The sequence below is a fragment of the Curcuma longa genome, chromosome 1 (assembly GCF_044706935.1).
Source record: "Curcuma longa cultivar G26 ecotype Majalengka, Jawa Barat chromosome 1, ITB_CL_G26_1.1, whole genome shotgun sequence".
NCBI lineage: Eukaryota > Viridiplantae > Streptophyta > Magnoliopsida > Zingiberales > Zingiberaceae > Curcuma > Curcuma longa.
Window position 1 is genome coordinate 19,515,537 of NC_133861.1, and position 16,233 is coordinate 19,531,769.

Genomic DNA, 16,233 nt, shown 5'->3' on the forward strand with positions numbered 1-16,233 from the left:
ACTCTCTTAATTATTTAATAATTTTATTTTATTCATTTAATATTAAATTTATAAAAATTATTTAACTTGAATAATAAAAAATATATAATTTACTTAACAATAAAAGAATATATATATATAGTAATATTATCAATGAACATATAATAATTAAAATTTATTTAATATATATATATCTAGACTCGACTTGAAATCGTATAACAATAATAACCAAACCTTATCCCATTAAGTGGGATTGGCTATAGAGATCTTTCTATGTCATTGGACTACTATATCACCATCTATACTTAAATAAATTTTATTTTATTGTTGCTAACTAACTTTTTTTATCTTCCTCTTTCTCGTTTGATGTGTGTATTTGTTATAATTTCATATCGCTTAACTGGAGTATTTATTGGTCGTCTAAATATATATTTGTACCATCTTAAACGTGTCTCTCGAAGTTTTTCTTTAATAGATACAACTCTAACTTTTTCTTTAATCTTTAATGCTCTCATTTCTTATTTTGTCTATCCTCGTATGTACACACAACTCTCAAATTCTACTCATATGTTCGAGTCATAGCCCAACATTCAGCATTATATAATATAGCATGTCTAACCGTCATTTTGTATAACTTTCATTTAAATTTTAGAGGTACTTTACGAGCACATAAAACACCCAACGCTCTTCTTCATTTTAACTATCCTGCTTGTATTCTATTTAAGACATCTCTCTCAATCCTTCCATCGTCTTGTAAAAATGATCCTAAATACTTAAAACTCTAAGTTCCATACAACTTATCATCTCCTACCTTAATAATTATCTAATTACGTCTAATATTGTTAAACTTAAATTTTATATATTTTGTCTTTACTCTATTAAATCTAAAACTTTTCACTTCTAGTATTTCCCACTAAGATTCTAGTTTAACATTTACTCTTTCACATATCTCATCTATCAAAATAATATAATCTGCAAACAACATGCACTACGATATTGTGTCTTGAATGTATCCAGTGAGTTCATCCATGATTAGTGTAAAAAGATAGTGACTTACAGTTATAACCCTCTATTTATTAAAAATGCTTCAGTTAATCTACCTAAAATCTTCATTCTGGTTGCTTCTATATACTCATATATATCCTTAATTAGTTCAATATATGTTATACTGACACCTCTCTTTTCTAGAATTCTCCAAATAGTTTCTCTTGAAACTCTATAATAAACTTTTTCTAAGTTAATCAATAACATGTGTAGATCTTGCTTTTGGTCTCGATATTTTTTAATTAGTTGATTAAGAAGACATATCACTTCTATTATCGATCTTTCGAGCATGAACACAAATTGATTTTCGACCACCATGATCTCCTTCTTTAATCTTTTTTCTATTACTCTTTCTCAAAATTTCATGTTATGATTCATTAGTTTAATACCTCTATAATTTTTATAATTTTATACATCTCTCTTATTCTTGTATAAGGGAAATAAAGTACTTAATTACTCTTCATTGATTAATTTTTTTATTTTCAATATCATGTTAAATAATTTTGTAAGTCATTCAATATCTTGTTTCTCTACGTACTTCTATATCTATATCGAAATAGCATGTGGTCCAATGACTTTTCCATTTTACATCACATTTAAAACTTATTATACTTTTGAAGTTTGAATTATACGATAAAAATTTAAATTTCTATATTTATTTGACCTACTATATTTATTTGTAAATTACCTAAGTTAAGTTGGTCACATAAATATTTATTAAAAAGTTAATGAAAATAGTTTTTTCATCGCTCTTTTATATTTTTCGATAAATTACTAATACCATATTGCATTCATCTTTATACATCTTATTTGGATAAGATATTTTATCTTCCTCTCTCTCACTTTTACTATTCTATGAATGCCTCTTTGCCCTTCTTTTGTATCTAATTTTTGATATATAACCGTTCAAAAGTTTCATTCTTAGCTTCATTCACTGCTTTCTTAGCATCTTTATTAGTTATTGTATATTTTTTAAAGTTTTCTTCATCTTACAAATATATAATTCCTTATAGGTTGTTCATTTTTCCTTCACTTTCTCCTGTACTTTCTCATTCAACCATCAAGATTCATTACTTTATGGTGCATGCCCATTTGACTCATTGAGTGCACTCTTGACTACTATACTATTTTCAACTTTAATACTATATTATTGCATGTCATATTAGAGTCACCATATATTTCACATAATGCTAGTACTCCTACATTCTCCTTAAATATATTTTGTTTCTCATCTTTTAACATTCACCGTTTAATTCTGGGAGTCGTGTATATTTTTCTTCTATTGATACTATGTTTGAAGTGTATATCCAATATAATATGACTTTATAACTGTTACAACATGCTCGACAGTTCAAGATTTTAGATGGGAGATGAACAATACTGATGGATATTTGTGTCATTTTATAGGAGGTGGGGCACCTTTTGATTAAAAAAAATTGACATAAGATGTCTTTGATGATTCAATAAAAAAGATGTCCTTTTGACTTTTATTCAATATATATCAATATAAATTTTCATATGTTTTGGTGAGTGTGATATAGTGATAAAGTATTAAATAGGCTTTTAAATATATATATATATATATATATCCTGTGAACATCTAATATAATATATATATTTTTTATTTATAATTTTTTTAATTTAAATATTAAATTTTAAATCTTAAATCTTAAATTAAAATAAGTGTGCAAGTGTACATCACACACACACACACATTTTATTAAATAGAACATATTTATTGTACTGTGAAAATGTACTATATATATGATCGACCAACCATGACATAACGTTCAATAATATAGTCTTTAAACGGTTGGCAATGCCTATTGTCCTCCTCTCATGGCTTGTGTACTATTGCTCCTCAAAGTCAAAACGTGATAAGGATTGATTAGATCTAAGCATAATTACTTATAAGATAAAAGACAAATTACATACCCAATATCATCCCTTGCTCTAAACAAGTCGACTCGATCGAGTGCGAGTCGAGTGGACAGAATTGGACCAAACCAAACATAACTTAAACTCCCGATCGTGCCGAGTCAGACCCCAATTCAGACTAAACCAAACGGAACCCTTATTTTACACATGCGCGATATCAAAACATGCCTCGTTCTTTTGTCTACCACGTGTTGTGATGACAGACAGTACCGGAAACAATGGCAGCTGTACGCCTGTACCAGCCGGCTGGCGCATACTAGCTCCCAATAATTCGTGATGTCGTCGTCCGCAGCGAGGCCATGGAACGAGAAGTTTGAGCATGATTAGCATCAATCAATCTTGGATTCGAAGCTGACCTGGTCCAGATGAGCAGCTAGCTATGGTAGCTAGATACTGTTGAGACATTCCGGGGCAATGGTGCAATGATAGGACATTCGGGTTGTAATCTGGACATTTGCAGCATGCGGCGTATTTGTAGAAATTTTCCTCCAAATGGGAGGCCATGGAAAGGATGCTGGGCATCTGGCGTATGCGCTTTCCGATTTACCTGGTGGTCGGTGGGAAACTTTCGATGGACATCCAGATGAGCAGCTAGCGGATTATTATTTTTTTTAGATACTGTCGAGACGTACGCTATCACATCAAAAATCCAAATAGTGACGGCCCATCAAATCTTGATCAGTCGTCTTAGATCCATGAAGACTGAGCTGTCAATGTTCAGTACCCACCGGTCATTGCAGCGGCACTCCTCGAACTGGCAATATCGAGTCGGGTGGTGTTGATAATTAGACAAAATTAATTAAAAGGGCGATGAATTATTAAAATTCATTTTCACTCTATTTTTTTTATTTAAAAAAAACTTTACTTTCAGTAATTATGAATAATTATTATATAGTGTTATAATTACTTAAACTCTATTAAAATTATTTTAAAATGTTTATATCAACTATTTAGCAACTACTATGAGACTGTAACTAACATCAATTTTTTCAGTGGTAAAAAATATAAAGCAATACAAACATTATTTATTTATTTTTGTACATTAATAGGAAAAGAGGTGGACTAAAGCATTTTCCTGACCTTGTATCAGTTGAACTAAAATAGTGTATTGCCTAAATTCTTTTTAAACTAGATTCTATGAAACGCTGTCGTCTACAAGATTCAGATCAGAAGCAAAAGGATAAATCAAAGCTAAAATTTCGATAAGTAGTGCGTTTTCCTCCCTGTTTGCAAGATCCTTAATTGATCCGATCCTTTATGAATTCCGCGAAGTTTGTTCAAGGGCTACTAATTGAAACAAAGAGCTTCACACATCCATTTGGCCGATTTATTTAATGACAAACATTGAACATATTGCAACAAGAAGCATTGATTAGATTAGTCTTGATCGTATAGAACAGCATAAATAACAATATAATAGGAGTCATTCAACGTACGTACAACAAAAGCTGGAAATGCTTATCCTTATACAAATATCCAAGTCTGTCTTCAGATGCGCGCAAGCATGATCACGCCTCCATCTTTTATCGTTTCATCTGCAAGATCAAAATAAAGTTGATGAATAATTCGATCAGACTGGACAAAATCTGAAAACAAACGCAAACTAGTTCTTATTGAATGATGGGTGAGCTTTGTTGCCTATCCCAGCTGCAGGGCTGTCCTTTGTTGCTGACTGTAATGTTGGTTCTGCTGCATTAAGTTCACTTCCACGAAGTTCCTTGAGTCAAATGGAGGCATCATCTCGTATTCAACCGCCGCCACAGTAGGCGGTAGCATATTTATCTGTTGGTGCACTCTCTCATTCTCAGCTATCTGTTACACAGCAAATTCACATTGAGTTTGGAACATCAGCAGTAATCGTATTGTTAAGAGGGAAATATTTAACATTTACTCAGTCGATTAAATAGAGAGGCTAATCATGTTTTCCCTTTCACAAGTGGTCAAATCAATTGAAGCAAATACAAAGAGAGGAGAGGGAGGACCTTGTTCCTGAAAAACATATTGTCATTCTGAAGCTCAATCTCCTAATTAAGAGAAACAAAACATAAGAATATTAAGTATGAAAACTCCACAGTTGATGTTAGAAGAAGTTATGCTTACCCTTCTCTGCATGTACTCAATTTCAGCAAAGAGCAGGTCATTCTGAAACGTGGAATCACACAAGTAGCATCAACATGACAAACTGATTTGAACACCTGAAGAAAAATAAGATACTGTTTCTCACTAAGTTGACAAAGAGCTGTTATTGTCTACCTTTTTAGATCTTATTTTAGTGATTCCCTTCTCCAATCTACTCTCAAGCTGCTTAAGATCCCTTATGCTCATGGAATCAAGGGACTCGCCCATCAGGTTCCTGCAAAGCTAGGATTTTTTTTCTTAAGAAGCACCTACTGCATGTTATAATGACATAAAATTTTGCTTATGGTTGCAGCAATACCTGTTTGTGCTCTGGATGCTGTTGATTTGTTGCCTTAGCTTCGATGCTTCTTGCTGGTAATACTGAAGATAAACGATGCATCAATCATTAGAAGTTTAACAAAAGCAAATTGGTATGCATGTATTCTACGGGACATTATGTTAAGAATTGAATTTACTTTGAGTGTGTTAATTTCAAATGGTTTCTGACAACATATGCATTTGTATTATTTTATACAAAGAACTTTGCAAATCACCAAAAAAATATTGACCCCATGGTTTGCATGGCTTAATTTCAGGATTTTGCAGAATAATCTGGCGACTTATGATCTGCAGCCAACTCAACTTAATAATCAATTTTAATTTGTTTCTTCTTATTTACTATCAAAGAAGGAAGAAGCCAGGAAACACTGCTAGTAGTGAATTCTCTTAAAATTCGGAGAGAGCTTCTATAACCCACTCTAGTCCATATATAGACTAACCTACATCCCTTTTTTTATTGTATCTCTTTTGGAGTGTATCCTTGAAGGGAAGAAAAACATGTAGGAAAAAAACTATATATAGGAGAATTAATTTATGAGAAAATGTGCACACATGTAATTCTAATTAATGTAGACTTAAAATCTCTACAATAGAAGAGAAACACAAAGAAATTGACAATATTAAAAAAATACAGTCCAAAAACACCCTAATTAATTAGTTTGTGTTTGTGAGTCCTTTCCTAGTCAAACAAAGAGGCAATTTCTTGGTGATTTGTGATAGACATAGCTATGGAACAATTTATTGTCAAGCTCAGCCCTATGGCAATAGACATTGATAGATCAACAACAGTGTTAGCTCTAAAGCATGATGACATAGTCTTCTAATGAGGTTTTAATAGCTCATGTTTGGCAGAGGCGGAAAGTAGGTTGGGGATAGCTTGAATGTCATTTGCCAAATTAAAGAATCAGGAAGATTGGAGTTGAAGGGGTATAGCATAAATACAACAAGTGATTGTAAAATGTCACTGAATAATTACTCCTCAAATTGTATAAGCTTCCCACAATGTTATCATTCATGATAAGCATTATTTTTAATATGTGAAGGATGCAGTTTTGCAAGGTCACAAGTGAAATTTTTGGCATAGTAATAAGTTTTCTACTCATTTAATTAGGCTAGATGAATATTAATGGATTTAGAGAGATTATCACTTTGTAGAAAATATGAGTCCTCTTTTCTTACAAAGAAGACAACTCAAAATATTACATTTTCCTCTTTTCTCAACCTACATTTTCTTTCACTAGCTTTTTTAGCCTTACTAAACAAACACTTAGGCTACACTCATCATTTAAGTTTATCATGAGTCATTAGATCTACTGATAATCTAAATCATACTAAATCTTATTAGTAGTTGTTTATCATGAGCCATTATGGCACTAGACTAGTGGCATTAAACCACATGTTGATAACTATTTTGCATACCAGATGAGATGGTGGATGACTTTGTATGTATAAATAAATTACATGTGTCTTAATGAGTCACTCACATTGCACCTCATATATGTCACATAATTATTATTTGCCACGTGTGGCTACTTGCCCAACAAAAGCAATAATATGTCAACAACTATTGCATGCAATTATGTTTTCAAAGACATTGCTCATGTGTATTGCACATGACTCCATGTGTTGAAAGCACATAAACTCAGTCTTTTCTTAAGATATAACTTTATGCGAGTATTTATATTTTAAAATACCAATCTTCCTTCACATTATAAATATAAAACTCATATTCACCTATAAACTCCAAGAGTTCTTTCCTTTTCCATTATACTCCTCCATGCTTCTAAAAAAGAAACCCTAAACTACAACAACCCTACATCATTTTCAATATAAAATAATTTTTGAAGAGGCATGCATGTACATCTTTAGCAAGTTCTTTTGTCATTCGCATAGGCAAAATATGACTTGGATCAAAACTTTAAAAAACTATTTTAATATTAGAAAAGTTATAGTTGGAGATAATTAACACAAAGGACAGTCCGCAAAATCATGTGTCAAAACTACTATCCATTGTTTCAAGAAATTTTAAAATTAAGTTGTTGCATCCATGTATAAGTCATGCTTCTTCATATACACGAACCAAAAGTATCCCAATAGTTGATGATACTTGATACTTAGTTCTTTGTTCATTATAGCAATAGCTCTCCCTCATTTATTCTACATTATCTAAGCACCTCATCTTGCAACGAAAGTTATTCAATGCATATCAACCATACTATGTAGTGGTTGAGATAAAAGACAAGCTTTCAATGTCACAAAGTATGCCAATAAAGTATTACATTGTCTCACATTTGAGATTTGGCCGTATGCACATCCGCATGATACAATGCACTAGACACCCTACTCATGTGGGTTGCACATGACATACCTATTATGTTCTTTGCAAATGACTCGATCATATACAAAATATGCGGTGCCTCCACTTATTCACTTTTTTCCAAGACACCTAATAACTTCTAGATTTGGGCTAGAGTTTCCTAAGAATTCTTGTTTTCTTATTTCTTTGTGTCGTGAAAACTCTTTTGAGAATTTCAACTTATTTATTATGACAATTGAAAATAAATAAGTTTGAATAATTTTATGCATTGCCAAATAAACAAACTAGCTTCTAACTTATACAAGTTTAGTTTATTAATATTGGCAAATGAAGTTCGTGTAAATTGATGAGCAAATTTATCTTAAGTTCGTGTAAAGTTATTATTTAGCACATTGTGTATAAAGAACATTATATGTAAGTTATATCTATGCACATATCATTGTCCTCTTAGCCTAGTTTTTATTTGTTATCCATTAGAGTTATAACTAGTTCCTTATAGAATATTAGTAAATTAATCTCCTTATATCATTTTGGTAATTTGGTACCTCTATTGTAGTGTTCTCATCTTTTCAATACTAACTTTTTTATGTTTTATCTTCTATAATCCTTACCATTTGATTGTTAGAGGTTTGTCATGTTAGAACTCCAAAAGATTGAGGGAGAGATCGCTAGAATCTCAAGTGGTGTGTACCATGATTTTGATATTTGATCAAATAAGTTTAAATCAGGTCTTGCAAATTTTCTGATATGTGTCTAAGTGTGCAGGGACTTAGGAGAACACACAGATATCTGATGGCTCAAGGTTCGATAGAGTACGGTGAAGAATGATATAAGACAGTTTAGGGCATCGGAAAGGACTAGGAGTATCAGAGACAGCGAGATTTAAAGCAGGAGACGCAAATATGCAAGAAGAATGACACAAGAAAATAGAGTCAATAGGCTCGGTGCATCCAAGGGACGAAAAATTTAACAGAAAAGTACTCTGGTAGAACGAGAATGATGCAAAGAGAGTGAGCCGAAAAGTTTAGTGCATCCGAGGGATGAGAAGCCGGGATGAAGAATGCTCAGGTAAACTGGTGACCTGAGTTAAGTGAGTTGTACTCGGGACGAGAGTAGAAGCACTCAATCTAGGTGGACTTAGTCATAGTTGGCTAAGTCAAAGTCGGGGGTTTGGAACAGGGCCCAAGCCACTAGACTCCGAAGGATCAAAAATGATATGGGCGACCCTATGCACTAAATTCTATTCTTGAATAGATCTGAGAATATTCGAGCAGTTCGGGTGGTCCAACGACTTGAGAGACCTTCAGGGGACTAAAAGCACACGTGAAGTACAAGTCTGAGTGAGTCGGTCAAAGATCCGAATTGACTGCGTGGTCCATGTGACTAGAAGGGTGCCAAGTCAGCAAGATCGAATAAAGAGTGATCTGTTTGTGGATGAGGGTGGCGGTTGACTTAGAAAGGTTAGGGCGATCAGAAAGGCTTTCGGACGATTGAAAAGGTTTCCGGGCGACTAGATCAGTACCACATCAACAACTCTATAGTTGGAGACCAGAAGTTATAAAAAGAGGCTTGAGGCTCGAAGAACAAATAATAGACTTCGAATATTTCTATTATACATTGTTTACTTTATTGTTATAAGTCTTTTTCTTTTATCCTATTATACCAATTGTATATAAGAGGTTTTTCCACCTCCGATATTTTATCGAAGAGGAGAAAGCTAGTAAACAATGCTGATGAATTAAGTAAAAAATTATGTATCTCCTCTTTATGCTTTACGTATTATTGCTATTTAATGTGTGTGTGTGTGACCTTACTAAATAATTAGCAAGAGAAAGATAGAATATTTATTTGTAGGTTCGTTATTCACATATTTCCTCTCTAGCAATCCTAAATGAGTGTTGTACTAACATGTCACATAAAAGATCATATTAGATTTTCTTGACAAAACGTTATTGAGCTCAGTTAAATCTACTAGTTCTCATACATGAGCTTGAAATTATATCATGAAATTTATTTAGATAGTTCATAATTTATTGCTCTATTATATAACTAGTTTAAGCCCAACAAATAATGATGTTATTATGAATTTGAATAGCATGTGTTGGTGCTATAATCAATTTCATGAACATGGGTATATAAACAGACATGCAAACTTAATGTATTTTAATTTTGTATAGATACTTGATAATTCAGCTAATAAAGCCTAAAGCTCACAAACTATAAATAGTACAAATTCTGAATCAAATATCTACACAATTGCTAATTTTGTCACCTTAAATTAAATAACTTATTTTTGTACAACATTAGAAGTATATATGCATGCAATTGAAATTTCTCTCTGAGGTTATGTAGATCTATTTATGAATTTTATATATAAATAATAATTAGGATTTGTTCTGAACATTATTTGAGATTCTTGTCATTTGAGCACATTTAGTTGTATACCATCCTATTAACCAATAGGTGTTACAATTATTAATTAACATACATGTCCTCATGAATTTAGTTCATTATTAAATATTTTAGTTTTAGGGTACTATATATGCTTGGTGAGTTCATCCCACAAATGTTCTCTCAACTATATTAATAAATAATAGAGAATACAAATCTAGATCATTTTCAAGCAATGAAAATAAAATTAGCAAATTCATAATGTATGGAATTAGGTTAATTAATTAGCTTTATAAAATATTTCTATACTTAGGGTATTTAGGTATGTTTCCTATCCGTAAAGAAAAATTAGATGAAAATTATCCCAATAGTACTGAGAAAAAAATATGTGAAAACCCTACTAAAAATTTCTCTTCTACATGTTTAGTAAAGGGGAAAAATTTTATATGTATCCAATGAAGGATGGAAAACCTTTGATGACATAATTTTCACCAAACTACCCTCAATTCTATATATACAACCCAAGCCCTTTATTTTCAATAGCCAACCTACTCCTACTCCAGTAGTCCATTAGCTTTGAAGCATGGCAGCCTCCTCCGGCTCCAACATGAGGCTACCTCTCTAGCTCCAATGTTTTCATGAGTTGTTTTCCTCCTTCGGCAAATTAATCCTTTTCTCTTCGTCTCATGCGAGGCTATGACCAACACCCATTCTCCTCCTGAAGCAAAATCATTTGTTGTTGTTGTATTACCAAAAGAAGAAAAATGTCTCTGAGATTTATACTTTGCATAGTGCTTTGCAGTATTGTTAATGGAGGCGACGATTGACCACAATAATGGTAGTAGTAGATTGGAAGATTTCTTTGGCAGTAATGAGGTTAAATTTCCTACCAGTTACCTTGGTTTTCAGCTAGGTTTGGAAAAAACCTGATAAAGAATACTGGAACACTCAAATTCTCAAGGTATCAAGACAGCTGCAGCCTTGGAAAAGAAGGTTCTTCTCTGCTGCAACCTCCATTGCAGACGCTCACAAACTGCTGGTCTTGTGAACGTACGACAAGGAGAAACCTTACATGAATGATGACGATGAGCATGGCGTTTCCAGTACCAGAGAGGAGAAACCTTACTTGGAATACAACAACGAGTACGACAACCAAGAGGACGTCAAGCAGTATTTACGTGCCGGGAAGAAACCATCGTCGCCTGCATCATGTGGAGGACACGCGCCGTTGCTTGCGTCAGTCAATCGGACTGAGGAAGGTAATAGGTCCACAAATTAAAGGTTTGGCTGCTTTGGGATGGTAAGTTCACGAGGGCAACGGGTATGCAAAACTCAAACTCCTGATTCAATTCCAGAGAACAAGTTTCTAATGTCTAGGACATAGAGATTTGAGTTGGTTAATCAATTGGCTAGACAAAGATAACTTCATGTGTGTATAGAAAAACTATAATGCATAGATCAATTAGGAAATTCAACTACCAAATTAAGCAATCTTTTGTCTATATGTGGAAGTGATGGTAAGGGTTTAAGCTAGTCCTAAGGTTTTTTACAAGCAACATAGAATTTGTAACTGCTGCATTAACAATAAGAAGACTAGAAAAACCCATTCTATCTCCTCTAGTTACTCTAGTCTCTTATATGTTGATTTTCAGTGGTTTTAGAATTATTAGATCGGTTTACTTCTTTGTTTAGATTGTTCTGAAAGTAGATACAAGATCCACACATGTGACCACATGCTAGGGGTTGTACAGCATCACATGTGTTCATCAATCTGCAAAAAGATGAGATTATGTAGTAAAATAGAAATAATACAAGTTGAATTCTGGATATATAGCAATATTTTACTTTTCTCTCTGATTAACTCACCTACGCTAAGCTAATTTATTTGGTTTGAAACAATTAAGGATCACACAAGCATGGAGTACAATAATGAAGACCATTGATTTGGCTTATTAGGTTTAGTAAATCTGTTATCTACTTAGCTTATTAAGAATAAGACTACAGTGATTAAAACAAAAATAATTGAATTATAGTTTTGGTAAAACAAACTGAATAACTTAATAAATATCATTTGAAATCATCATGATGTGTATCAAAGCATGTCAAATATCAGCATGGTACAAGTATAATTGATATGGAATAGTTTCATTTTGATTGTGTCTTGCGGTAGATAAAACAAATTTAACACAATATTACTTGTGAAAAGTTGATTGAAGAGTGAATAGTTTTAGCATCAAACAAAAAAATGGCATACAAATAATCAATGAAGGAGAAATCTGGCTCGAATTTCAAACTTCTTCTGATACGTATGTCATATTATTATTTTGGATATATATATTTAATTAAATCATTTGTATGATACTTTTTCTTTCTATCATTGCACTGTTCCAAACTTGTGCATCAAATTTAAATATGAATACAGCAAGAAATTCACATCAATCAGTTATATGCTTCAATTTTTATAAAAATATATATTAAATTTCTAATTCGATTAAGATGATTAAGTTATAATCCGGTACTAATATATCATGCCCTTAAAAATTAATGCTCCAGAAATTTACTCTCAGGTCCCATTACACTTTCTTAGAAGGAACAAAGCTTTCCTCATGTAAAAGAGGATTGGAGAGTTAGTTCCACAATATCAATGCAGATGAGATTGTCTCATTAGCTGACATTGTGTTGGGGGTCGTATTCAAAGTTTGTCTCGATTTAGTACTGCTCTAGTAGTTCGTATTGAAACAGTACTTTACTCCTAGATGTTCATCCAACTGATTTTACTCCTTTTTTTCCATTGGAAAGGATTATGTGCCTTTAAATTTTTTGTTATCCATAGCACTCATGCAAACTTATATAGGCCAGAAACTGCTTTAAATAATGGAACCAAACAAATAAATAGATTACCTGTGCATTGGCTTCCGAAACAAATCCATTGTTGGTGGTCTCGTTACAAGCTTTCTTGTACCTCCCAATAGTTGCTTTAACACTGCATCGAAACAAAAGTTTGCCTTTAGAGATTCTCTTATGGTAAAACTTAGAAGTTCGAGTTCACATCAAAAACTAGGAAGCAAAGAATTAAGCTTACAAAATGTTTCTGAAGAAACTTTCACTTGAGCAACCTTACAAGAACTACACAGAACTAAATTATGTTCATAGTTATTTTGTAGCCAACCAATTAAGCATGGATAAGTAGACTCCATTGTGATAAGCAAACCATATTTCTGAAGTTTGAAATGTGATCAATGATTTATCAATATTTTCTGAAATTCAAGTTGAAACTAGTATCATATATAGTCAATATTGTTAAGTTGATAGTTTGAGTCAAATGCATTGATACTAGTCGAATCATATGAATGCAAGCACAGTTGGCAAAAGCATAAACTTTATGTTAAAAACCTTGCAACAAATATAGAAGGGAAAATACAACATAAAACATACAAGATAAGTGAAAAGCCGAAAAGGTCAAATAGTTCAAGTTATCCTATAGACTATGGTGTTAAACTACTTTGATGAAATATTGCCCACAAAATAGCACATATGCAAACAACATGCATAGCTATATATCCTATAACAAGATTTTACATTTTAAAAAACAAATGTTTTAATTAACATCTATGAGTATAAGCTAGTAAATTAAAATCTTAAGCCATTTTGATTTAATCAATATCAACTAAAATAAATCAAATCTTGGACAACATAGGTCATATATATATGGTCTATGCAACTTGTATGTGAATCCTTCGACATAAAATTAACTTTGAACATGGTTATAAAATGCAATAAAATTTTAAAATAAGTTAATATCACTGATAGTTTATATAGCCTAATTAACTTATTGTTATTAATTTAACTCTTGCAGTTATACGAATTAATTATATTAAACATATATATGAAAACCCTAATGATCAAGAAAGCCTCCCTAGAACATACTACCATGAGCAAGCATACTAATGGTCATGTAGGCTACAGTGCATAAATGATAAATTCTGCAAACTTATAACTTTCAGTGTGATGAAGCATATTAACAGAGCAACTGGAAATACTCTAAACCTCGAATTCTATGTAAAGAATTTCAAGCAGGCTACTAAAGCAATTTAATTTTCTAAATTTGGAAAGATATCACATGCAATGACAAGATCTCAAGTTGACTGTATACAGTTTAATATCTCATGTGCAACAAGGCCCCAACGGGGAGACCATAGACAAGGATGTCAAATCTGGATTTTCAAATATCTTGTCAAGGAAGCAAGGCTCTGAATAAAGCCACTCAGCCGGATATCTCATAGGCAACACATCTGATAAATCCACAAGATTCTCTTGACACAGTCACGAGGCTGGGGACATCAATCTCCAAATGTCTTGTCGTATTAAAACAAGTTTAATTAACTAAGAGCACATGAAAATTTGACTGATGGTGTATCTTTTTGATCAGGGAGTGATAAAACAGGGTTTCAATTGTGGCCAGATGCAGAGGTAAGGAGGCAGATGGTTGTCCTCGGTGTTAATAAATAAATCAGTTGGAGACTGTGGTGCGACTATTTCCGAGGCCTCTTATTTACTCCTGTCCTTACAGTGGCCTTTACTCCAACCTTAGTTTCCTCGAGCATGCCATTGGTCCTCTCTGCCACCGTGGCACTCGATCCCACGACATGATTGGCCATTTCCCTCTCGCAGAGCTGCCGTGGCTTGAGCCCTTTTAACCGTGGTGCAATAACTGTGTTCCATCTTTTACCCACACACATCCTCACAGTCACACAGTCTCTCTGTGGGAAGCTTGTGGGCGTTGCTGCTCTTCTTTCTGCTGATGCTTCTTCCAGCCCTGGCTCGCTTTTTATACTCCCCATGCAAAGCCAACACACAGTACATTCACCCCATTGGCTCCTCAGTTTTCTGCGCTCATTCCGTACTGTGTTACTCTCTTCTTGCCCGGTTGCATAATTCAGCAGTAATATGTTGAAGAAGAAAAACAATTAGAAGAACCCTAGGAGAGTGTGACAGATCTCAACAATTAGAATACAAACACTTAGAAGGAACGGACTAATGAGAGTGAGACGGCTCTCAACATCTACCTTTGTTTTGCTGGAGTTAAGAGGAGGAGGAGGAGGAGGAGGAGCAAGCAACAACAGCAACAAAGAAGGAGAAAGAGAGGAAATAGCAAAGCTTACATTATCAAGCAAAAAAGAGGATTTACAGCGTTACTCTCTTCTTGCACAATAACAAAGACTCCACCTTTTTACTGTTCCTACTCTACCTGATCAAAATTAGCTGTTGTAGCTTCTCCTCACTCCACAGATCCATGCTTCCACCCAACAAAGCATTCAAAGGGGAAGCAAGAGACAAAAACTTTTATGTAGGCAAACATCACCAAACTTGGAGAAGGAGAGGACCACTGGGCGGCTAAGTAAATGTAAGCCGGCCTCTGTACTCAAATCTATATAAGCATGGGCTTCTTCCTGCTAGATCTACTACTAACCAGTGCAGATCTCAGCTCCAGAAACCAAAACCAGAAAAGAAATAAAGGTCCGACTAAGTAAAAATGAAGCTTTAATTGAACCTCCCTCCAGATATAGAGGGTGTAAAATATCTAGCGGCTGCCCAAGTTTTGCTGTCTAACTATTTGTCGAATTGCTCGAGAAAGTTAAAATTAAACCAGCCAAAAGGGGAGGATTCATCACCTGTTGGTGGCGTACTCGTAGAGGCGGCCGCGGCTGGAGAAGACGACCAGTGCGACCTCAGCGTCGCACAGGACAGACAATTCATAGGCCTTCTTCAGCAGGCCGTTGCGGCGTTTGCAGAAGGTGACCTGCCGGTTGGTCGTGTTCTCGATCCGCTTTATTTCAATCTTCCCCCGGCCCATCTTCGCCCCTGCTGCTGCTGCCGGTAGTGGCTCCAGCTTGCCGACCTCTAGAGCAAATTATAAAGAACAAAACACAATAAAAAGAATAAGAAAAAAAAACGCAAGCATGAATATGATTGGGAGAAGAACAAATTGGTACAGTATGAAAAATTTGTTCTTTCTCTTACGGTAGAAGCCCGGGAGGAGGAGGAAAATCGTGGGCGACGGAAAGAAGAAACCTTGAGGAGACTGCAACGAGAAGCTTTCCTGATAT

General features: G+C 33.9%; 1 protein-coding gene across 1 annotated transcript; it reads right to left on the bottom strand.

Annotated features, from left to right (window-relative positions):
• Nucleotides 1-4,443: 4,443 nt before the first annotated feature.
• LOC141828167 (agamous-like MADS-box protein MADS1) lies at nt 4,444-15,980 on the bottom strand. Its single transcript, XM_074715543.1, has 8 exons — nt 15,799-15,980; nt 13,028-13,109; nt 5,399-5,460; nt 5,215-5,314; nt 5,062-5,103; nt 4,944-4,985; nt 4,600-4,773; nt 4,444-4,496 (listed from the first exon to the last, which is right to left on the bottom strand). Exons 1-7 carry the CDS (start codon nt 15,978-15,980, stop codon nt 4,600-4,602), a joined length of 684 nt encoding a protein of 227 aa, XP_074571644.1. The 3' UTR covers nt 4,444-4,496.
• Nucleotides 15,981-16,233: the final 253 nt, after the last annotated feature.